The 23,934-nt window shown below is 45.2% G+C and overlaps 1 protein-coding gene across 27 annotated transcripts in view; it reads right to left on the bottom strand.

Annotated features, from left to right (window-relative positions):
• Positions 1-23,934, bottom strand: part of mbl (splicing regulator muscleblind) — a 130,341-nt gene that overhangs the window by 78,992 nt on the left and 27,415 nt on the right. For 4 of the 27 annotated variants that reach the window (XM_033378933.1, XM_033378934.1, XM_033378929.1 and 1 more), the window contains exons 1-3: positions 16,155-17,065; positions 7,914-8,629; positions 7,349-7,381 (exon numbers count right to left, since the gene is read on the bottom strand). In XM_033378933.1, the coding sequence (XP_033234824.1) occupies positions 7,349-7,381; positions 7,914-8,102 (222 nt within the window). In that variant the 5' untranslated portion in view covers positions 8,103-8,629; positions 16,155-17,065. Of the gene's footprint in view, positions 1-7,348; positions 7,382-7,913; positions 8,630-16,154; positions 17,071-23,934 lie in introns of those variants that run through there. The other 23 variants (XM_033378937.1, XM_033378939.1, XM_033378941.1 and 20 more) reach the window with 16 other exon arrangements.

The following is a 23,934-nucleotide window of genomic DNA, read 5'->3' as shown; positions in this document are numbered from 1 at the left end:
ACATGCCGCTTCGTAGCCTCTAACAGGGTAGGGTATCAAACTCGTCGAACCGCTCGTGTTCAGTCTTGTTTGCTTGTTTTCTCGCCACTTCGCCTGACATCTCTGGATCTCTGGTGCTCCTCCTTCCTGGTCCTGGTCCTGCTGCTGCTACTGCCAATGACGTTTGTCGATGAGTTCCTCTTCCCGCTATCTCTGATGAGCGTGATTGAATTGATTTTCTATTTTTCTCCCTGGCTTTGCGCCTCCCACCACTCCCACTCCACTCTTGGCCATTGTTGCTGCGCCACTTTGCTGATGGATATCAATTGAAATGCTTAAACAGGCGCTTTGCGCATTTTCAATTTTTAGTCGCTCTCCACACGGACAAAAAATAAAAAAAAAAAAAAAGGGAAATAAATGGGAATTTATATATAGTAGCAAACGCGTATCTGTGTATCTATGCGATGGCAAGATATTTGTTGATTTTAGCTTAAATTGTGCTGTCAGGCCAGAGGTTGGGGGGGGGAGAGAGAGTAGCTCAATATTGATTTCGCCCACACGCAAGTGCCTCAAAACGAAGCCAAATTGACGGAAGTAATCCATTGATTGCTACCGACTATTTTTCATCCGTATAAGGAATTTTCCTCTTGGATCTACGGGGTTTATTTATCTGTTAAAGGATCGCAAATATCTTTCCACCTTAAACAGGATATTTTTCAAAAATTTCTTGCTTTGTTTGGTTTTATTCAATAAAAATACTTAATTTCCTTTGGGCCAAGCAATTCCCCTTGAGCTGCTACAGCCAGTGGCCCATTCCTCATCTTTAAATATGCAAATTTTTGGGGCCCGAGACCCTGGCAGTGGCATTCTTTGTTCCCTCAATTCAAGCATTTATCGATTCCTTTGTTGATTAGCATTTCGTGCCACTCCAAATAGTGTCCTTCGCTTCATTTGATTTTGCCCCAAGAGGAAGGCAAACAAACAAAGCAGAGGAAAGAGGCCAGACCCGATAAGGTTTCGTCAGCGCCTGGAATGTGATAAGCACCTGTCCCTGTCCCTGCCCCTGCCCCTGCCCCTGTCCCTGCCCCTGCCCCTCTGGCACCTCTGTGTAATTTGATGAGCCTGAAGTCCCGCCATCCCAAAACTATTAAGTAAATTGAATATCTTTCTATATTTTGGTTTATTTTCTTAGGGAGAAACCCAAACCCAAACCCAAAGCAGAGACAGGACCTTTAGCCGCATCCAAAAGGACTTCAGCTCTAAATTACACTAATGGACACCGAAATGTAACCGAAGCAAACTTTTCAGATGAACTGCAAAATCTGCAGTCGACAGAGACAGGGGGTGGGGGGGGAAATGCAGATGGAAAATAGAGATGGATACCCCATGTAGTCGTCATCATCATCATCATCGTCGTCATGAGCCTGGGCTAGGCGCAGGGGGGGGGGGGGGGGTCAAGGGGAGTCGGATGTAGACTGGTCTAAATAGCTGCGCTTCAAGTGTTGGCCACAAAATGTGTGCACAAGCAAACTTTTGACCATAAATTATGGCATTTATTCAAAAGGCAAACCCTCCTATGACTCAGACAGGCAGTCCGAGAGCCAGCCGGAAGTCCAAGGGGAGTATTATCCCCCCCTCTACCCTCCCGCCCCCCACCCTAGTTCATCCTTTCATTTATTAGCCCCCGAAAAACTTGAATCCCAATTGACAGACAGACTCGAAATTTGACCGCCAGGCAAAAGGCATAGAGAAATTGAATTTCGCTCTGATATAGGAACGAGGGGGGGGTGTAGAGGGGGTGGGGGGGTGCTCGGGTTAACTGCCGCTGCAGCAGCTGTCATGTAAAGCTCATTTAACAATGGCAGGCAAGGCTTCAACAACGTGCCCCCCACACTACATCGCAGAGGCAGAGGCAGTGGCAGGACCGTAGAATGTGGAACGGCAAGAGCATAAAAAGCGCAAGTTGTGCCATGGCGCGTGCAACTTGAAGGCGCGCTTGCCGCATGCCGCAGCTTCATTAAAATTGCAGCAGAAACGAAAGAAAAGGATGAAAGGAGGCACTGTGGCAGTGGCAAGGGAGGCAAGTGCCTCCCAAGATGGCCTAACGACCGTCAGCGCACAATGGAGCGAACAAAGCGGATGTGTAAGGACACCACCAACAACAACAAATGGCCATAGAACACTCCACGGTGGAGCCGCATTGCGGGGGTTCGAACAGTGGGGAAAAACCGCTCATTGAACCCCCATCGAAAGGGCAATCGATAGCTAATCGATAGGCGATCTGTAGAGGAGTCCAAAACCCCCCAAAAAGCTGCGAAATATATGCCAATATTTGCCTAGGAAGTGAGGCCTTTGGGCCCACTGTCTCTCAGCCAGGCAAAGACGCGAAGGACCTCCAAGGAACGCGACGAGGACATCTCGCGTGACCTGAATTATTGGTGGCATATTGCCACTCATTGACTTTGCCGCAACGCCGGCGGCACAAGGAGAATGCGCCAAATGGAAAAGAAGGAGACCGAGACAGGACTAGAAGCCGGCAGGACCTTTAAGAGTTTGACTCGGGCAAACAATTTGCTGTGCAGCCGCAAGTTCTTTAATCAATTTCCCTTCAAAAATGCAACAGTCCAAGACAAAGAGGATCCGCAGAGCTCTGTGGAGCAACAGGACGAAGAGTCCTTGCACAGCCACAAGGGCGACAACAGCGACAACATTGCAGTTTAATAATGTGTAAAGCCAGAGTTATTTGATATGCCCAAACAGTGGGCGTGGCAGGGCTGCATCTGTATCTATAGCCCCGGCATACGTGCCCCTCCTTTGTGCTGCAATTCTATGCTTTTCTTTCTTGAATTTATTGGTTTTTTTTTTCGCCATTTTCCCATTGCCACAAAAATTGAAAATAAATTGAATGACGTTTTTATTGAACTCGATTTTCGTTGCGGCAAACGTGTCGCCTCTTAGACAGGCGTGGCAGGCACTGAGGTGGCAGAGACGTCTCAAGTTGTTGACGGTTTTCGACTAGCTTTAAGCCGTCAGCCTTTCGTCTTTGATTTAAACGGGAAATATACATTGTTTTCGCTGGATTGTAATCCCATTGCCATACATTCTGCCCGACGCGTTAATCCAATTTCAATCAACAAACACTCTGCCAGTCAATCAAAGTCGCTCGAGCTGCAGAATTATTGCCCCAAAAGAGTAAATATCTGCTCCGATCTGGGCCGTCTGGCAGCTGATTGACACTCGTATGAATATATAATCCTTGGGACAGAAGGAGTCCAACGAGTGGAAATCTTTTGGCGCATTTCCATATGCAATTTTCCCGGCACTGCATTAACGGGTATATTTCTTGTCGCTAACTTTGCCGCCGCCAGCCCTGCCTCGTCCTTTTGTTTTGTGGCACTCGAAAGGGTGGAGGCGTCCGGGTGGCGTCCGGGTGGCGTCCGGGTGGCGCCCGAGTGCAATTTGTCAGGCTCGTGACTGCTTCTCCAGGGAGAGAGAGAGAGAGAGAGAGTACTGCCCGAGCCATTGGGCTAGCTCTCCCTCCATCTTGGCCCGCTTCATTTGTTGGCTTAAGTAACTTAACAACTTTACGCTTGCAGCTCGCGTACGCGATGCGATGCGATGCGATGCGACTCCTACGGCAAGGCAGTCGTCCTCCTCTTGTTTATATTGATAATGTGTCATTTATTTTATTTAAGGCATGCCCGCCGCCGCTCGATTTGCAGTCACGTCCTGGCCTGGCTGGGTCGGAGACGGCAGCACCGAATGAATTGTGTTTCAGCAACTGCGAAATGGCTCCACACACACACACACACACACACACACAGACATGTGCGTGTGTGCAAGGACATGCCACAACTTGCTGTTGCATAATGCATTAAGTGCTGGGGAGTCCTGGAAGTCGAGGAGCCGTCGCTCTCTGCTGAGTTATTGACTTGAAGTTTGTTGCGGAATTTCCAAGTGCAACGCGTGTAAGGCATAACAAATTAGGCGGGGACCCAACCACACCCCCACACCCCCACCCCCACCCCATCTCGGCAGGTGCCTGGAGCTCACAAAAGATACGAAATCCGTATCTGTATCTGTATCTGTGACAGCAGCGATCTTTGTCTGATTTTCTCCTTCTTTCGCTCCTCAATTACGAATATTATTCATTGCAATTTCCATTGACAGTCGTAAAGTTTTCTCTTCTCCCCCCCCCCCCCCTCTCCCCCTTGGCCCGCCCCAAACGAATATGAATATAATTTGGAATTTTTATTTGGAATTTCTTTGGGTCTTTTCTTCTTTGGTTTGCTTTTGTCGCCATTCACTTCTGCTGGCCGACTGCTGCTTATTATTATTATCGATTTCAGTGCCAGAGTTACGACAACAAATAGAATTAAAAATAATTGGATGACATTGAATACTTTCGAAAGGAAGGAGGAGGTCCATCCTCGTTGTCCCTTGTTGTCTTTCAAATGTAATTATCCGAAAGTATATCCGATACTGGATATTTCAAGCGTCAACTACAAGAAGTGGAATCCCAGAGAGTGAGGGAGACGGGGAGAGAGGGAAGCGGAAGAGTTGCCATTTTCGTTATTCTTTTGTGGGGCGGCATTTTCATTCTTTCTCATAATTTGCATGGCACGGGAACTTGACTTTTGTTGCCCAGAGAAAGAGAAAGGAAAGCGGAACAACGGGTGACAGGGCGCCACGGGAGGGGGGGCACAGAAAATATGTTGCAGCGGCACTGCTGGGGAAAATATAATAGAAAAATAAGGTGCCACACAATATGGCCGAGAGCTTTACAGTTGGTTAAGTAGCAAAAGCGCGCAGCGGCGAAAGGACGCGCAGGAAAAGCGCCGGATAAAGTGGCATAAGCACCAGCCAGCCGCCAGCCCAGAATGGGCGGGGGGGCGGTGGGTGGCAAGGCGGTTGCCCGTGGCATTGTAGGCTGGGTCTTGGGCGCACAGCGCCAGAGCATGGCGTGAAAATTGTGTTGACAAGAAAATTATAAACCGGAAAATGTTTTATGTTGTGGCTATGCGATTTTTCTCATTCTCATTCTCAGTCTTCATCTCCTTTCTCCCCTTGCCACACACTTTCACTCTTTTCCCCGTTGCGCTCTGGGCTCCCTGGGCTCTCGAGTGCCTTTTAAAGTTTCACGACGGCTCATTGTGGCAGAATTAAATTGAGGGGAAATTGCCAATGAAATGATGCCAATTTTACCAAAGGGTCAGGAGGTCGTCAGGCAAAAGGCAACGCTTGGCCGAGCTAAAAGCAATTCGCGCTTTGGGATAGAGGCTAATCCGTACAGATTGTGCGTTGAACGAGAAACACCGAATATCTAAGCGGATAAGTCCGTATATAACTTATCCACTACGGATAGACATCTTTGCCACATAGATGGCTTTCAAATGATTTTATACCCAACCGGATAAGCACGGATAATGATATTCTACATTTTTAAAGCTATTTCTCTGCCAGGACAATCTCGGATAACGATATTCCACCTCCTAAAACCTGTTGGATTACATTTTCTGTGCACGGATAAGCCCAGATATACTTTATCCACTACGGATAGATATCTTTGCCACAAAGATGGATTTCTAGTGATTTTATACCCAACCGGATAAGCTCGGATAATAACGGACTTCATTTTAAAAGCAATTTCTATGCATTCGATTTGAAGAAAAGTGTGGCATACCTCTACGGATAAGTTCGGATAAATATTTCCAAATTTTCGCAAACGGATAAGCCAGGACGATCTCGGATAGCGATATTCCACCTCCTAAAACCTGTTGGGATAGATTTTCTGTGCACGGATAAGTCCGGAAATACCTTATCCACTACGGATAGATATGTATCTTTGATTTTATAACCAACCGGATAAGCTCGGACAAACTCGGATAATGATATCCTGCATTTGAAAAGCTAATTCTATGCCAGGACAATCTCGGATAGCGATATTCCACCTCCTAAAACCTGTTGGGTTACATTTTCTGTGCACGGATAAGCCCGGATAACGTTATTACACACACTCCGGTGCCTTATGTATAGCTTAAGCTGTTCTAAACTCAATATAAGGCACACGTTTAGCCTCGGATAACACACTTGCCACCGCCATTGACCCATTTTCCACTTGAAATTCTACTTTAAGTTGAGCTGCCAGTTGGAAAGTCTACAATGCGGCAACGTGGCTATAAATTAGTGTCGTGGCCGCACAGTAAAATAAAAAAAAGAGGTTGTCAGGACGAAAAATGTACGTGCACAGGAGCCTATGGCATATATGTAGGCTTTGCCTCCTTCTCAGCCGCCATTATGTGTACAGTACATAGTCGGAGTGTGTGTGTGTGTGTGTGTGTGTGTGAGTGCTGGTGGTTACTTGCCTCTGGTTACGTTTAAGTTCGTTATGCATTTAAACCCTCAGCACGCACACACAGGGGACGACAAAAAGAGGTGAAAATGAATGCAAACACACTCTCGCCAACAATTACAACACTCAAAGGCAAAAAGGGAGAAGGAGAGAGAGAGAGAGAGAGGGAGAAAAGAAAGCGAGGGAAATTGCCCGGCAACTTTACTGCATAGTTAATTAATAGGATAACACAATTAATTTGTGGGCAATGAATGTCTGAGCTTTATTTGCACCCTGTACCCGGTACCCTGCACCCTGTACAGGCCCAGCTGTTGCCACAAACAGATGGAATATGTGCGAAAAAAAAGGACCCTAGATGTGTTTTTGGGAAATGATTGATGGCACTGAGGGCCCTGGCACTCTAATACATTCATTCATGGGCAAACAAAGGACCTGCATGCCCGGACCGAGGCAGTGGCTCAATTAACGTTGTGGCCTCTGTCGCTGGGGCGTGAAACGAAGAAGGACCAGCCCCGCCCCCCGCCCCCCGGCCCATCCTGCACTCGACAGCAACGAGCTACTTACCAAACAGCAGTTTTAACTATTGTTTGCACACTCGACTCGAGTGGGCAGACGGGGGGGCGTGGGTGGGCCCCGAACTTTAAGGCTTGAAACGCTTTTGGGGGCGAAACGCCTAAAAGGCGGCAGCACAAAAATTTACAAAAACCTAATTTTTTTTATGCTGTCACAAAATTTGAGTGCCCGTCGAGGAGCGCGATAATGATGATTATGATTATGGCCAGGGCATTTTGTCAGCATTATGTTGTGTATACATAAAATACTTCACTTTAGGTGGCCATTTTTGTTCCCAAAAACAAAAAGCTTAATAAAGAAAACAACTACATTGTTCCGGGGGTTTCTGCTCTGCGGCCATTGTCCTGCGAGCTGTTTGCAACCCTTTCAGGCGCTTTGTTTTAGGCGGGACTTAGATGTAGGTTCTTAAATAAGTTCTTAAATTTAGTATCAAATGAGCTTTACCTGCAGATTGTCCATGGCTAAGTGTGGCGCGGCCTAAAAATCACTCGAATTATACGGTTTATTGCTGGAACACTCTCTTAATTGTTCTAAAAGCTAAAGCTCGCTACTCGGGACTCAAGCACACACGAAAGCCTCAAAAGCTTGCTTTGATCGCGCTCGCAGGCAGAGACAGACAGAGAGAGAGAGAGAGAGACAGACAGAGAGAGAAGGAGGGACAGCAGCCGGACTAAAGCTTCAACTAGATATAGTAGTGTGTGTATAGTAGATATATATATATATGTATATGGAAGCACAGAGATACCATAAAAACAAAATGGAGTAAAAGCACAAAAGCACAAACAACAAAAGCGAGACAAGATCAGTTTTTGTTCTTTTTGAGAGGTGGGGGGGGGGCCCTAAACGAAATCTGGGGGTGGGGGGAGGGGTTATATTTTATTTTGAGGTGAAAAATCATAAAGCTTACAATCTACAATCCACAAGAAGCAAAAGTCGGGGGGGTATGGACTGGGGTTGTGGGGTGTGGGGGTGTGGGGGTCATTGTTGGTGGTTCGGGGCATATACTGACCTTGATGCTGTCGTAGCAGGCGGTGACCTTGCCGTTCTGTACCTCCACATTGGCCGGCGGATGGGCGAACTTGCATTCGGTGTCCTGGCGCGAGCACTTGTTGCGCTGAAACTCCCGACAGACCTCCAGCTGGAGCCAGCGCGAGTCCTTGGCGTTGAACAGGCTGTTCATATTGACAACGTTGGCCATTTGATCGTTGTATTCGACAGATACAGATACAGATACAGATATTGTATGTATATATGGATAGAGATTTGTCTGTGTATGTGTGTGTGTGTGTGTGTGTGTCTGTGTGTGTCTACGGCTCTAGGATAGCTTTCAAATAGACTTTAGCTTAGACTTTAGCTGGCGACTAGAACGCGTTGGTTTTTCTTCTGTATCTTCTGTTTCTTCTGGATTTTTCGTTGCAGTCTGAAGTTCGATTTTACACACACACGCGCAAGAAACAAACAGATCTGATCAGCACTATATGTAGCATATAGAAGATGGCTTTTTGTTTTGTCTTAGCGTTTTACACGTTTGCACGTTCTGCGTAGCGGACGGGCGGGCGGGCGGGCGGAGGGGGGCGTGGGATGGGGGGTTGTGGGAGGATGTAGCTGATAGCTGATTTCTGGGGCGGCGGGCGGCGTATATATAAATCTATGGATAGACGCAGCTGTTAAGATTTGTTTTTGTTTTTTGTTTTTTTTTTTCTGTTCAAGCTGATTTTACATTATCTGAAATGAGAATAAAAGAGAGAAAACATATCTTTAGGATTGTGCCATTTGCTTTCGGGGGCAGATAGATACACAGAGAGAGACAGAGAGAGAGAGAGACAGAGAGAGAGAGAGAGAGAGAGTGTGTGTGTGTGTGTGAGAGCGATTCTAAGACTAAATGTATGAATGGTTTAAACTGATTCAAATCTCTGTTTTTCTTTGGGTTAGTAATGCGCATAGTGGTTGGTATTAAGTTCTTATGCCGAATGCAAATACAAAAAAGAAGAAAAAAAAAAACAAACACATACACTATAAACCGATCACGTACACATATGAGATCGTATGAGGCAATTTTGTGTGTGTGTGTGTGTGTTTGCCAAATGAAATACACAACTTATGATATAATTGACTAAAAATAGTTTCACATATACTCGAATATACACAGATACATACATGTATGTATGTATCTGATGAGCAGCATCCAGTTGGCAGCAGCGGTTTCTGGAGCGTTTTGGCGGCGCAGGGAACGCAAGAAAAAAAAAGCTACAAAAAAAAAATAATCAACTAAAGTGCACTAAATGTTCCTGAAGATAGAAATAGTATGTATATCCATGGCCAGCGGGTGCTTAAGCAACATTCAAGAGAGTGGGAGAGAGAGAGGGGGAGCGGCCCTTTTTCGTTGCTGTTTCCGTTTCTTAAAGCAAAGAAATAAATTGTTCAACGCACTTACCGCTCGGATCGAGGAGAGAAATGTATTTGTTATTAATAAAAATACTGTAAAAAAAATATACATTGTTTATATATAGTAGAGAGCGAGTGAGAGAGAGAGAGAGAAATGCTGCAAACACGGATTTAATCATCGATGACGCCACACTAATTGATATTTATCGCATTTGCTTTTTGTTTTCCTTTTCTTTGCTTTTGTTTTTGTGTGTGTTTTAATCTTATCTTATCGTTTGCGGCAAATGAATCAAAGTCTTCGTAAAAGGGAAATCTATGGGCGGGCGGGCAAGGAAGGAAGGTGGGCTAAGGGGGTGCTTCCCTTTGAATAACTTCCTCCAGGAACCCCCTTTAAAGGGAGACTTTCTTCCCCCCTAGATTCTTCCTCCTCCTGCCATATATTTCCCCTGCTTTTGTCACCTCCTTTTGACAGCCACCAAAAAGCCCTCGTATCTGCCGCCACTGTCCGTAAATTATCTCCGACGACTCCATATGAAAAGACAATTAATAAACCTTAGGCACACACGAAAAGATACACGCACTTGTATCTATGTTATGTGTGCTTGTGTGGGTATCTAAGCCATTTGACTAGACTATCGAGGGTTCCGTATGATGTCAGCCGCAAATTGCTTTTCCGTATTTCAACTTGATTTCCAAACGATCCGAGTATATTCTATAAATTTCAACTTAATTTATGAGCTGAGAAATGTTAGACTCATCGACTACGTGGGGGCTGCGAGAATTCTTGTACACTTTTTTCGGTAAAAAAAACCAGAGAAGAACAGAGAAGCTGTTGCGCCCACGCAAGCGGACGTGGATGGGCATCAGTATCTATCCATCTATATAGACTATAGCCTCAGATACAGATACAAATAGAGATAGAGAGATGTAGAAATTAGCAGCCGTGTCATTGACGCAGTAGGAAAAGCAGGAAAATTTATGACCAGAAGCGTGTGTGGAAAAGCGCTTTACGAAAATAAACTTCCGTATCGTCTGACGAAAATTGGGCCAAAGAAAAATCGAATATCGAATGATTGCTGCATCCGCCGACCTACAGGCCACCTTGAGAGCGCCTGAGGACCTTCTGCGATTTTTTCGGTTATTAAAATATCATTAAGAGACAAAAAAGATGCTGATGCAAAACCCCAAATCTCCTCCCCTCCCCCACGGTCCACAAAAACAAGTTCAACAAGTTTTTTGACTGGTTTTTTCGGTCTCAAAAAGAGTGTATGTTTTTTTTTTTTGAAGGTTAGACTCGCCGAAACCAGAAAGGGAAAGAGAGCGGTGGGGGGGGAGGGAGAGCGACAGAGAGAGTGTGGAGTGACTCTTTTTTTTTTTTGTAGATTGAAAACTGTTAATTTTTGTAGCTCTTAACGCATTCCCACTAAATATTTGTTCACATTCGCGTTCCATACGAAAACTCGAGTGTTTATGCAAGCTGAATCAATACCAGGCGGGGGCACGGGGCACGGCGGGGCACAGGGGGCACGGGGGGCACGGAGGGGCACTGTGTGAAGCGGCACGAATCTGCATCTGGAACTGGGTTGCTCATAAAATAAATAATTTTACTTTTATTTACTTATTTTCGATAAGAAAATGGTGCCAAACACACGAGAATTTCCCTATAGATCGGTTATGGAGGATTACCACCGCTATCGCTGGCATTTAGAGGGATATCCCGTCATAAAGTTTCCATTTCCATTTACAATAAGTTATCCAACGTGGAATTTCAGTGCGAGAGCGGACTGCGCTGATAACAGAGAGCGCCCCAGAGAGGGAGAGAGAGAGGGGCAGGGCGGGCCTCTCTTTCTATCGTTATTTAGATACGCGACTCATAGCAGAATTTGTGCATCAAGTTGTGCCGCCTGTCTGGCACACAGAGTTAACCCATGCGGGCCCCCCGTTTGCGGCCATAAAGCCCCACATAAGCCGCCCTGAATACCTTTTGTGGGGTACAAGTTAATGCATTTAAAGAAATAACCACGCAACCCGAAGCCGTAGGAAAAACAAAATAAAAACATCGGTCAGTAGCCGCTTTCAGACTTTTGCAACATTATACAACGCCACCAGAGGCAGTCCATCCGCACCCCCAGACAGCAGAGACCGCTGCACCTTAGGGGCATGACACACATATTTAACGATGCGCCCATAAAAAATAAAAGTGAAAGAAAATGGTAACAAGAAAAGCAGAAGGTAGGGTCGAAGCCCCAGACAGCTCTGAGGAAACGAGGAAGCAAAAAACATACAACCCCTGAGTGCAAGGGGTACTACAGGGGGGTGGGGGGAGGGGAGCACACACAGTTCGACGGCTGCTATCAATAAAGCCGATTAGATAAAAGAACTACACTCAAAAACCCTCCAGGTCTCGCTCCGAAAAGCGATTGAAATTGCACGAAGCTCCAACCATGGGTGCCGTGCCATATGCCATGACACACACACACAGGGAGCAGGGGAAGGGGCAGGGGAAGGGGGGCAGCGAGACCATAACAAATCCGTAACAGCAGAAGATTCAAGACTGAGATGTGGCCCCAGCCATAAATGGCAAAATGCTAAAGATGATGATCATAAATGCTTATGTCAAGCAGGTGGGTGGCCCCGCCCCCCCTCCCCCCACCCCCTGAAGCCCCCTCAAAGATAGAGTTCGACTTGGCCAATTAATTCTCTTTGTGAGCCATTTGATGGCGATAATTCATCTGGGCGTGGGCTGCTTCATTTGACATCTATTAGCGAAGCTTTTTGCCCAAAATCTCTCTTTCGAAAGTGGCCCACAAGATGCGATTGCATGGTAGGCTCCCTGATATGGTATTATATGGGGTGATTCGTCGGGGACTTCATTTCATTGAAATCTTCGGGGAATGCTTGAGAACCCATAGGAAATCTGCTAACCAAAGGACTTTATCGATGCTTTTTTGGTCTTTGGGGAGTAGAATTTCCTATAAAGCTTGTGGCTTTTCCCTTTTTGAATTAATCTGATTTTACAAATTTCAATTTCATTCGAAAACCTTGCCCCAGTCTTCGGCCTTTTTTGTCACGTTTCTCTCGGGGCAGTACAATATTTAAATTTTTCATTCGCATCAACAAATCAATTTCTTTGGACGTAAAACGCGATCATTATTCCGTAAATTACGTCAGAGGTCGGCAAATCTAATGCGAACAAAAAAAAAAGAGAGGAAACACACACAAAAAAGCCCCAAAAAAAAAAATATTTGTATATATGTAAAACCGAATGAAAGAAATCAAAACCAAAATTCATAAAGAGAGCGAAAGGGAGAGGGAGAGAAATCTTGGGAGCAGCAAGCACTTCCTCTCTTCCGCACTCTTCCTCTCTCTGTTTCACACTTTTACTAGCTCTGCCCCTGCCCCCCCCCCCCCCTTCCCTCACTCTCTCTGTCTTTCCGTTTAACAATCTTTCACTCTCTCATATACTATTTTTTGTTTGTATTTTTTGGCATATTTCATAAACTTTTGCTTATCTTAAAATACAAATACGAGCAGCAAACGATTCAAAATTTACGAATACGTATACGAATAATATTCGGCTGATGAAAAGACAGAAAACAGATGAGGGAAAAACTATAATTTGCCTTAAAAATCCCAAAATAGAAATCAAAAGAGCGCAAAACAGGGAGAATAATTATAGAAAATATATAAACGAAATATTTGCCCAAATTTCATAATTAAATTAATCTTTGAACTAATTTTTATAATCGTGCGGCCCTCTGTAGCCGCTCTGCTCTTTCCCGAAAAGGTTAAACAATCAATTTCGCTTTCAATTGATTTCAATTGTGCGTGGCACCAGGGGGAGGGAGAGAGAGGGGGAGGGAGCCTGGACCGGGGTCAGGCAAGGGTTAGAGATGCCCCAGCATTATGCAAAAGACCTGGCTGTTGTGTCTGTGTGTGTCGCTGCCACACATTTTGATGCACGAAAAAGTTATTTCTGGATTGCAGCAGCGCTTCCAAAATGTGGGGGGGGGGGGGGGGGTGCCGCTGCACAGCTGCAGATACATACGTCCGACCGAAAGCGTACAGCAGCTGTCGCTGGGGCTAAAGGAACCCGCCAGCCGCCAGCCGGCAGCCCCAAAAACAGACCGAACACGTTCGAGAAATTCTTTTTTGGCATGTCGACGACGACTGCCAGGAGAATTATGCTTAGGGTGTGTCAACAGGCCATGAATGATGGAAAAACTCTGAGCTCGTGAGGGCCTGGAAAATGCTAGACCTCACGGGAAAGTCTTTCACATTTCAACGCCTCTATGTGGGATCTATCTGGAATCTGTCTGGGTGTATCTTTGCATCTCTCCAGCTCCCCTGAATCACCCTAACCCAAAAAAAAGCACAAAGAGATATTTGTTATGTATTTTCTTTGCTCTTTCTTTTCGACTTTGTTTGCAGTCGACGCTGCGCCGCAGCTGCCGTTTTGCTTATTGAAAACACAAAAATAAAAACAACAAAAAAAAACCCAAAAACGAAGAAAACTTTTTGGTATTTTTAGACAAAGAAACGGAAAAAAGAAAACGAGAAGAAAATCCACCAAGCGCACATGTTTGAAAATATCAAAAAAGATGAAAACTAGAAGAAGCAGAAAGGAAAAACTAAAGGAAACGAAATGTTTATCAAAAAAAAGCGAGAAATAAACCAGAAGCCATAAAGCCTCTTCCTGGAAAATGGTATTTTCAGTGTTGAGAAACGATTGCCACTATTTAGTGTTTGGTTTTTGTAGCCATTTGCCATTTTCGAGTAGTTATTCTCCCCCTCTCTCTGTAGGCCCCAAAGCCACACCATTCACTCTCGTTTTGTTTGCGCTTGCTCTTTGAAGACCTTTTGGCTGAACTCTGACACTTTTTGAGACTGTCATCTCGCGTCAAATTGCGACTGTATGAGCCAACACAGAGCCACAGACTTTCAAACCAAAGACAATCGATCGTCGTGCGATATTTACGACCTATTGAGGTACATTGAAGAGAGCTTAAAGTACAAAAAAACTACACTCATATTTGTCAGTGTTGGCGCTTTGTGTTTTCGGCATGACTTTTGGCGAAAAATCGAATCGATTAGTCATGCCAAGTCCTCAAGTCCCATTGCCTTTCGTGGTGTATTTTCAGTCGGAGTTTTGAGTGGTTTTTGTTTGAAAAAGTGAATGACTTGTGGAGCACAAATGGACACAAATCACAATTCATTTTGGCATTTTCCAATGCGATTTCTTTGACTCGAATTTAAGACACTTTTGCCACTTTTGCCCAACCTGATGATGATGATGTTGGCCCAACTTTTCTTGGCCTTTTTCGCTGCTGTTGTTGTTCAGCAAAGCCAATTCAATTTGCATATCTCGAAGCCAAAGGAAAACGAAACGAATCGCGAAAACTATAATAACAATCTGTTCTGAAACTGAAACAGAAATCATATGGAGGAGGCACAGCCAGAAATACACATAAATTTAATGGCAGACTCGTAAAAACGTTGGGGCGGGAGGGTCTAGAGGCTGGACGGGCGGCCAGACCCAACAAAACCGCATAAAAAACGTGACTTTTTCATAAAATCAGCAACAAAAATCTATGTAATTGTATGTCTGATGAATACAGTCTACGCTGTACAGTATGTTCATGTTTTAATCGAATAAAAGCTATCGAATAAAAGGCGATTTAATTATGTGATTGCGTGTTTGATTCGATTGAATGCCAATCAGATCCATTAGCAGCTCCAGATATCGAATTGCAGCCACTGTGCGTACAGTGATGAGCCGCACTGTATGGCACCAGCAGAAGGCATATGGCCTAGACCTTGCATTAGAACGAAAAAAAAGGCTTAATTTGCATTAATTTTAAACACAATTTGTGCAAGTCTTAATCCTCTTTTTACCCCAAATTATTTTACACCATTTTGTTTTCATTGAACATTATTTTGGTTGATTTTTGCATTATTATTTAACAGTTCATTAGACCCGAAGCTTTAATTGATTTTTGGTTCATTGCGTTTCTGTGCATAAAACAGTTAATTGAACAAACATTTTATTTCACAAAATTTCCTAGCATTAAATCCTATCAACGATTTATTTGGCACTCTCAAAAATTATTTTAAAGTATTTTGATGTTTATTTTTAAGTAATTTTTATGACAAATTCCTTGAGATTTATCTGCCTAATGACTCAGGGATGGGTTTTTGTTGTAGTTAAGAAATAAATCTCCGGACAAAAACAGGCTTTTGTTGAAAATTGAGGTATTTAAATTATTAAATTGAGCTATTTGCGGAAAATATGATTGATTTCAAGATTGATTGTTGAATTTATGAGAATTACAAATTAATCTCTTCTTTCCCTTTTAGGTTTTGGCTGGAAAATCTCATTTAATACTTGGGTAAGTCCACAAAATCCTGAATTTAATTTTATTTACTTAAAAATATCTATAAAAACCTAAACATTTTTGGGAAATATTACAGAATTGCAGCAAGATTTTGTTTGGGGGTTTTTATAGATTTTGCTGCAATTCTGTAATATTTTCCAAAAATTCTGCATTGTTTTATATTTCTTAAAAATTGAATTGCAATTTTTCTTTTAACACCCTAACAATTTTTTCTTTACTCAACACTAAATTGACTTTCTCTGAGTGTGCGTTTTCTTGGCATTATAAAACAGAATTTCCGTGAAAAAAAAAACCCGATAAAAACCCACAAAACACCAGGAAACACAAACAATCCAAAAAAGTAGGAAGAAAGACTCAAGTCTCGATGGCCGAATTTGGAGAGAAGAAACAGAGAGAAAACCAAACCAAACAAAACAAAACAAAACAGTAAAAACAGAAAAAAACGGAGAAGATCTTTAGTATATAAACACCTTTCGGTAGTTCCAGCTGATGATGCGACGAGAGTCGTTGTTGTTGTTGTTGTTGGTGTGGTTGTTGCTGCTGTGCTGCTGTATTTGAATTGTTGTTGGCTGTTTGTTGTTTCTTTGCGTTTTCGTTTTCTTTCTTCGTTTTTTTTTTTGTTGTTGTTGTTGTATGTTAAATTGTATTTGTTAATTTATTTTGTTTGCTGCTGTACGAAACACGCGCGAGTTGGAAGATGTGATGTGGCTGAAGTTGTGGCTTTTAGTGTTGCAAGCAGCTGCTGGACATGACGTCATTAAAATGCCGGTACAACAATGGGGCAGGCAGGCTTTTTGCGTGGGACTTTCCTTGTGCCTTCGTGCCTTCTTTCCAATTCCTTCTCTCTATTTGCTGTCACACACACACTGGCTCAGCTCAGGATATCTGACAGTGGCACACACGCACACACAGCACACCGACACGCGTAGAGACGGCGGTGGCACAAACACTCACGCGGCGTGTCGTTGTATTTGTATTTAGGATTCGTTTAAGAAAACAAATATTCCAGCACTCAATTTGCACTTCAATCGACTTCTTTTCGTTGCCTTTTGGTGGTAAACGCGCGCGCTTTCTTGAATGTTGCACAATTGCCGGTTTTTGCAGCTTTCGAAATTGTTATAATTTTTGTTGTAATTATTATTTTTTTTTTTTGTATTATATTTTTCCCCTTTTTTTCTTGTTGACTGTTTTAATGCGGCGTTTGCACAAATTCTTCGATAGGCTATGCGCGCTGCTTGCTGTCTGGTTTTTTTGTCTTGTATCTTGAACTCTGGCTGCGGCACACTGCACTCTTCGACGCTTCGGAACAGACAAACTGTAAATTCCTCCCAACCAACGGCCTCAGCGACAGGCAACGACAAGCAGCGGCAGGAAAACGACAACGAAAACGAAGAGAGCCAACGAGCAAACGAGCAAACGAGCGAGCGAGCGCGTGCTTTGGCTCTCTCTCTCTCTCCCTCTCTGTCTGAAAAATACCTGACTCATGCTAGAAATTTCCCCTCTCTGTCACTCTGCCGCTGTGCCGCTACGGGGTCTCTTATTGGATTATTACCGCTGTGTTCGTTCGCTGGAGTTTGGCCCTCGTGTTTGCGCCCCGAAGAGAGAAAGTGAACCGCGAAGAGCAAGCGAATTAAGAGCGGTGGTGTGTTAAGAGAGCACTCACTTGGTTTTTTTTTGAGTTGAGTGATTTCTGCTGCTGCCGCCGGCTATGACGCGTACCAAAAGGTTAACTGGCCACGGGGACGGGACGGCTTTTTGGCGTAGGTTGCGGAACGTGCCCGAAACTGAGACTTGTTTTAGTGCAAATTTAAGCAAATCAATTTTATTGCCATTTGATGCGGACTTGGTAACACAATGACAGTAAATGACACTCTCCAGTGTTGGGTAATGGACGTTTAGGGCTTTGGCAACACTGAAGAAAAGTTCAAGTATTTTTCAATACTTTCCAAGGATTTCTGGTACTTGTGTGAATAAAACCCAAGGCTCTCCGTCCCAAAAATAAACTTGCACAATTATGAATTGGAACTTTGTCAAAGTCACCTTCAAATGTGTTCAATATGTCCCAAATCGTTTACGTAAATGCATCTCATCCATATCTATATCTGCATATAACCGAATGGCTCGAGGGGCTGCACTGCACAGCCCAAAACGTACCGAAATAGACATTTTAAAGTGTCGCTCCGTCGCTTATAGAGAGCATACTGCATACATCATGACATTTCTGTGTCATAAATTTGTTGCCGCTTCGTTCTTTTTGGATTTTTGGCAGCGTCCAACACCTCCGCCCCCCCCACACAGGCACCAGAGGCCCTGAAAGTCGTACGCATAAGGGGGGAGGGGTGGGAGGGGGAAAGAAAAAGAATTTCTATCGTTTGTACACTCCTGTGTGGGTTAATCGGAATGAAAAGTGAATGGAAAACAACGATAGCTGAAGGAGAACCAGCAGACATGTGAAAGCAGTCCAGAGAAAGAGAGAAAGAGAGAGAGAGACAGAGAGAGAGCAATCAAACGAGATCGAGAAACGCCCCCGCAATGTTTCTATATCTATTCCACTCCAGACCAGTCCCCCCCCCCCCACCCCCTCTATTATTAGATATTAGAAGTCGCTGTGTGTTTGTTTTTGTGTGCACTATTTATAAACGATTCGAAAACGGAGTTTTCGTGAGTGATCCGAGACCACATTCAACGAAGGAGGGGGGGCACTGTGCGGTGCTTGCCTCTGGGGCAAGTGAAAGGTTTGTAATGATAGGTGCCCCTCAAGAGTGGAGGCAATCCATTAAGCACAAAAAATGGTATTACGAGCAATATTTTGTGGCCTTTATGAATGTAATCTTATTGAAAACCTTTTAGGAGGTTTACATTGTAATTGTTGCATAAAAAAAACATTTCGGAATGAGTATTCCGAGTAATATATTTCTTCTTGGGGATGTTGACCAAGGCCCTGGCCAGGAAACTCAGGCCCTCAAAAGTGACCTTCTAGAGGTCATTATCCAAACGAAGAGCTGCTGTGCTGTAAGTACTCCGATAAAAGATATCTACGACTTTAACTTTATGGACGGATGGATGGCTGGGATGTCTGCTATCGCCGAATGACATCTTTCTCTCTGTACCAAAGACGCCCACTGAACCATCTTGAAAACATCTTTAACAACACATTTATAGACGCTGCCTCAGCCTTGTGGGCAGCTTGCGTCTGCTTCAGATACAGATACAAATGCAAACCGAAAGATACTCGCACTCGTACTAGTACAAAGCGACGGTCTGTCGGTCTGGCGGTCTGTCGATCTGGCGGACCGAAACCGGTTCCAGGCAAAATCAAAAGTTGCGCAGACGCCGTCGTCTCAGCTGCTGCTGACCAAAGCAGAAGTTTGGGAATTGGAATTGGAATTGGAACTGGAACTGGAAGTGAGATTTGGATGCTGTGGTGTGGTGTAGAGGGGGGGGGGATGGTGTGTGATCGCTGGATGCTGGGGGACCCCTCGTTTTGGGGGAGCCAGCCGGCCCATGGAAACGGGTTTGCTTCTCGTTTCTGCTACACCTTTTGCGCCTGTTCCTCCAGGGTTTCGTTCCGTTTCAATCCGATTCGAGAGAGAGAGAACGTGTTTCAAGGCTTTCAGCAGGGGCAGGGGGAAGGGGGAAGGGGGCATGGGCTGCGGCAGGGTGTGTTTGCGGCCAGCAAGCAGCATTGAAAGAAAAGGAAAAGGAGGTCGCTTTCAGACAAAGAGATCTTGGGAAAACAAAAGCCAGGCCTGGGGATTGGCTCGTATCCAAAGAACTTGGCCATGCGAGCGAGAGTGAGATGTGTGCACACATAGAGAGTGGGAGAGAGAGAGGGAGAGAGAGAGGTTGAAGCAGGGAAGTCCCACCCTAATCTAATTAGAAATAACGGCGAATGGGCCAAGAACAAGATCATCGCATCGGGAGCACGCGATCGGCAAGAGACCGGCTAATGCATTTGCTCGTAAATTGGCATAAATAAAGCAAAAGTCACGTAGATCCGTGGCCAAAAAGCAGCGGCAGAGAAACCAGTTTCCAGTTACACAGCCCAGGCCAAGAGAGTGGGAGTGCTGGGAGAGCGGGAAAGATCAGAATTCCAGATCAGATCATCCATCCAGCGGCGGCAACGGCGACAGCGACGATGACGTCGCCATCTTCTGAGTCAGCGGCGGCGTCGGCTCTCTTTGCAAAGAGCGCCAACAGCTGGGATCCCCAATGGTGTGAGAGAGAGAGAGAGAGAGGCAATGCGTGGGTGCTGTCAGAGGTTGACTCACATGGTGGGCCCCCCTAAACCCTCTCAAACATTGAGCGGTTTGCTCTTGAGTGGAAGAGAGCGACTGGACTGGACTCAGACCGAAGTGTTCCCAGTTTCAACGAATAAGAAGTTGGGAAATTCAACAAGAGCATTAAACAAGGAAAATGATGGTGAAATAAGACAGAACTAATCGAAGTACTATTCATGGTAATCCGTTCACCTTTTACGTAGGTCTCTCTAGACATAACCAGACCCTGACTTGCACCTTCTATTTCGTTGTCTTTCGAATTCAAATTAAGCAAATTACCGATAATTTCGATTGTTGGCACCTCCTCCCGCCTCCCGCCTCCTGCCTCCACCTAATACTTTATTCCTTCTCACCTCTCAAATTGGTGGCCTCCTGCCCCCACCCACCCCTGCTTAAAGTTCTCCCACCCACAACAGTCCCTGCTGCAAGCCGCACCACGAAACCCCAGAGACAAAGGGCTGCCAAGGGGCACGCGGCACGAGGCACGAGGCACGAGGCATGGCAGTCTGACTGCAGAGTCGAAGAAATTACGCTGATTGAACACTAATTTATTTGTTTGTTTGTTTTAACATTTTCGGCGCATTCGATGGCGCAGGAGGAGGCAAGCAGAGACGTAGATTCGCAAGTTGAAAAGTTTTCCCTCCTTAAGGTGCAACTCAGTCTTCCATGTGTGTGTGTGTGTGTGGCATCTTCTGGCTTTTTGTTGCAATTCGTGAAGTGAAGTTCTTTCTTTGTCTGAAGCCGCTTTCTCGCCTAATTGGCTGTAATTGAAATTGGTCTGACGGCGGGGCGCCGCGAACGGCAGTGGCATGTGGCAGGTGCGATCGGGAAATCGATTCTTAATACATGATTTGGCTACAGTAAATGTTTCCTACAAGGGCGTGCCCAGGACTTCACGAACGGGGCATGTATAGTACTTAATACGACGCTTATCCTGTGTGCAGAATCATCCTGTGAGACACTCAAAGGCTAGTACTGTTGCCCATGAATCAATGAATGTTTTAACTAGCCTGGAAAGTTGTGCTTTGCTTTCTTCTGAAATCATTTCCGACCAAAATATAGGCTTTTCTAACCCTCCAGTCTGGCCAGGATTTGCTAGGAAATAGAGCAAATAGTCCATGATATGACACCTTGGGATTGTGGCATCCTGGGACATTGGTATTTGTTTGCCTTGGAAGGCAACTTTGCTCGAAAGTTGAGCTCCTCCTAACACTAACACAGTCCCCCAGCTCTCAGTCCACCAGCCACCTCTCAGTCCATCGAATCAAGGCGTCATCTGCCTCCACATCTAATGGTACCATTTTCATGAAAGAAAGAGGCCGATAAAGTCTTGCTTTAGAGATGCTTCCTTCTGAGTGCCAGCAGGGCTTAGTGGAGAAGCCTCAGTGCCTGCTTCTAGAATCAGGATCCATTTCAACTACATATTCCTTAATATTTTTTGGGTAGAAGGAAGGGCTACCCCCTTGTTTTTTTCTCAAACCTGTGACGGCCACGACTAGATACTCCATGGACCATGGACAGTTTTTTTCTTGAGGACTCTGTCACTCTTTCTCTGTCTTCTCTGGCAAGGGTATCCTCTTCTTGCACACACACACTCGCAATAGTTGGCTGGCATCCACAAAGGATTTTCTTGTTGTTGTTGTTGTTGTAGCGGTGCGGTCGGTCCGACTTGTTTGCTCAAAATTCTGATATATTCACGTTTTGGCTTTTTGGCCACACGCTTTTTCTTTTTTTTTTTTGCCCGTGGTGTGTGTTGGCAGTATCTTTTCACTCGTGTTTATACCCTGTACAGCAAGGGTAAGTATAGGGCCAGGGGATAGATAGAATGTCCGATCCATTAACGTTTTCTTTTCAGAGGCTGGGCACATCCCCTCCTGCCTCGCATAGGATCATTTTCCCCTGGTTTCCCCCCTTTTTTTGGGTGTGTCTATAGGGTGTCCTAATGTCGCCATATCTAAGCTATATTTTTAACATTTTTTGGGGTTTTTTTCCCCGTTTTTTTTTCGTGCGATTTCCAGTCTGATGTGGGCGACCTTTTAGCGAACGTTTTCGCCATTTGCAGTTTTTCGCCTCTGGCAGCGGACAGGCCATCTCTCACTCTTCTCTCTCCCCCCTCTCTCCACCCCCCCCCCCCCCCCCCCCCCTCTCAGTGTCTCCTTTCCTGTGTTTTTTCTGCTGGTTAGGGGTACTCCTGCTGCCGTGCGTGTGTGTGTGTGTGTCCTGCCTGCGATCTCTGTTTGTGTTTTCCGAGTACTTGGTTATGGTAATCGAATTTCAAATTATTGCCACCAGCTATATGCGCTGTCTGCTCTATCAGCGGATGGATGGACGGAGTGGATGGAGGGGGCGGCTGGGCGGAGGGGGAGCTCCTTTTTGCTGTGCCAAAAGTTTTTCCTCTCTTTTTTTCTTTGGGTGTGGGTGTGGGGGTGTGTGGGTGGGCGTATTGGGTGACTTTTTTCCACACTGAAAGATGAATTTGTGTTGTGTTTCCCCCCCCCCCCCCCCCCCTCCTGTTGTTGTTTGATTAGTTGTTGTTGCTGTTGTTGCCCCACACCCCCTCGCGGATGGGCGGGGTGTTTGTGTTTGTGTATTTTGAGGTTTTTCCCCACTTCTCCCCCCCCACCCACGCCTTTGTTTTTCCTACTTCTTTTTGTGGTTGTCCTCGTTGCCGTTTACATCCTGTTTTCGGCGAGTTTTGAATATTTTGCGGTGCCTGTTTTGTCATGCAATAATTTAATTGTCGGATTTGGCAGCTTAAGAGAGTAGCAGCAGAGGCAGCCAGCAGCCAGGGGGCACAGTCTGGGGCAGGTGTTGTCCCACTGTTTGTTTGTTTGTTTGTTTGCCTGTCCGTCCGTCCTTCCGTCCGTCTGTGTGTGTTGTTTGTTTGTTTGTTTGCCTATCCGGCGGACACTTGGCGATTTATTTATGTTTGGATTTTGGCTTGTTGATGCTGGCCTCTCTGCCCCTGCCCTGTATTTCCGTTTCTTTTGACAAATTGATGAAATTAGTTGGCCCACAGGTTCTTTCGGGCCTAAAATATACAGAAATCTTTTTAAATTGAGTGAAATTCCATTTTTGAAAATTTTGCTGCAAATTCTAGTCCAAAAAAACACACAAATTTTTAGATGAAACACACCCATTTAAAAGCCTGTTTTTCTTGTGGAAAAAGAGACACCCTTTAGGGGGGTAAAGGAAACCTCTCTGGGTGTCAAAGATTTCATTTCTGGATCAAAATATGTCTAAAAAAAGGGTTTTTGTTTGTTTCAGAAACCCCGTTTTGTAGGCCAGGCCATATAAGGGCCTTGTAGCACCATTTCTTTGCCCCCAACTTGGCCAACACTCAATCGATTAATGGCCCCGGTTTCCACACAAAATTGGAATGGCTTAATGGCTCGCTGGAGTCCGTTCTTTGTACACTTTTGAAGGCCATTTGACGACTTTCAGTTACAGAAATAGACACTTTCCTTGACCTGCCCCGCGCGAGGGTGGCTCAGTTTCCGTGGCATTATAATTAATAATCAACAGAAGCTTAAAGATTTTAATTAAAAACAACAGCGGACTGGACGCGGCTGCTGCTGGTGTGTCTTTCCGTAGCACGCTTTGGCTTTGTCCTGTTCATTATCTTTGCTTTATGTTGGCAACCCTGGCGGCCCCTGGCAGCCACTGCCCCTGCCGCCGATCAACCTGCGTTGATTTCTTTTAATTTAGCCGCAACGACCTGCATTGAAACGCTTTTGTGTCGCACTCACTGCATGTCCTGCATGCTGCTACCCCCCTGCTCCTTCCTGCTACCCCCTGCTCCTTCCTGCTGCCAGCTTCGGCTCCAATTTTAGTTGCAATCCGTTTTGCTGGCAACTTGGCCAAGTTTCAGTTTCAGTTGCAATTACTTGGCGCACCTGAAGTGGACGACAGCAGCAGCAGCAGCAACAGCAACGACAGCGATGGCGATGGCGATGGCGATGGCCATCCT

This window comes from Drosophila pseudoobscura, chromosome 3 (genome assembly GCF_009870125.1).
Source record: "Drosophila pseudoobscura strain MV-25-SWS-2005 chromosome 3, UCI_Dpse_MV25, whole genome shotgun sequence".
Lineage (NCBI taxonomy): Eukaryota > Metazoa > Arthropoda > Insecta > Diptera > Drosophilidae > Drosophila > Drosophila pseudoobscura.
This window is presented reverse-complemented; position numbering and strand designations above follow the sequence as displayed.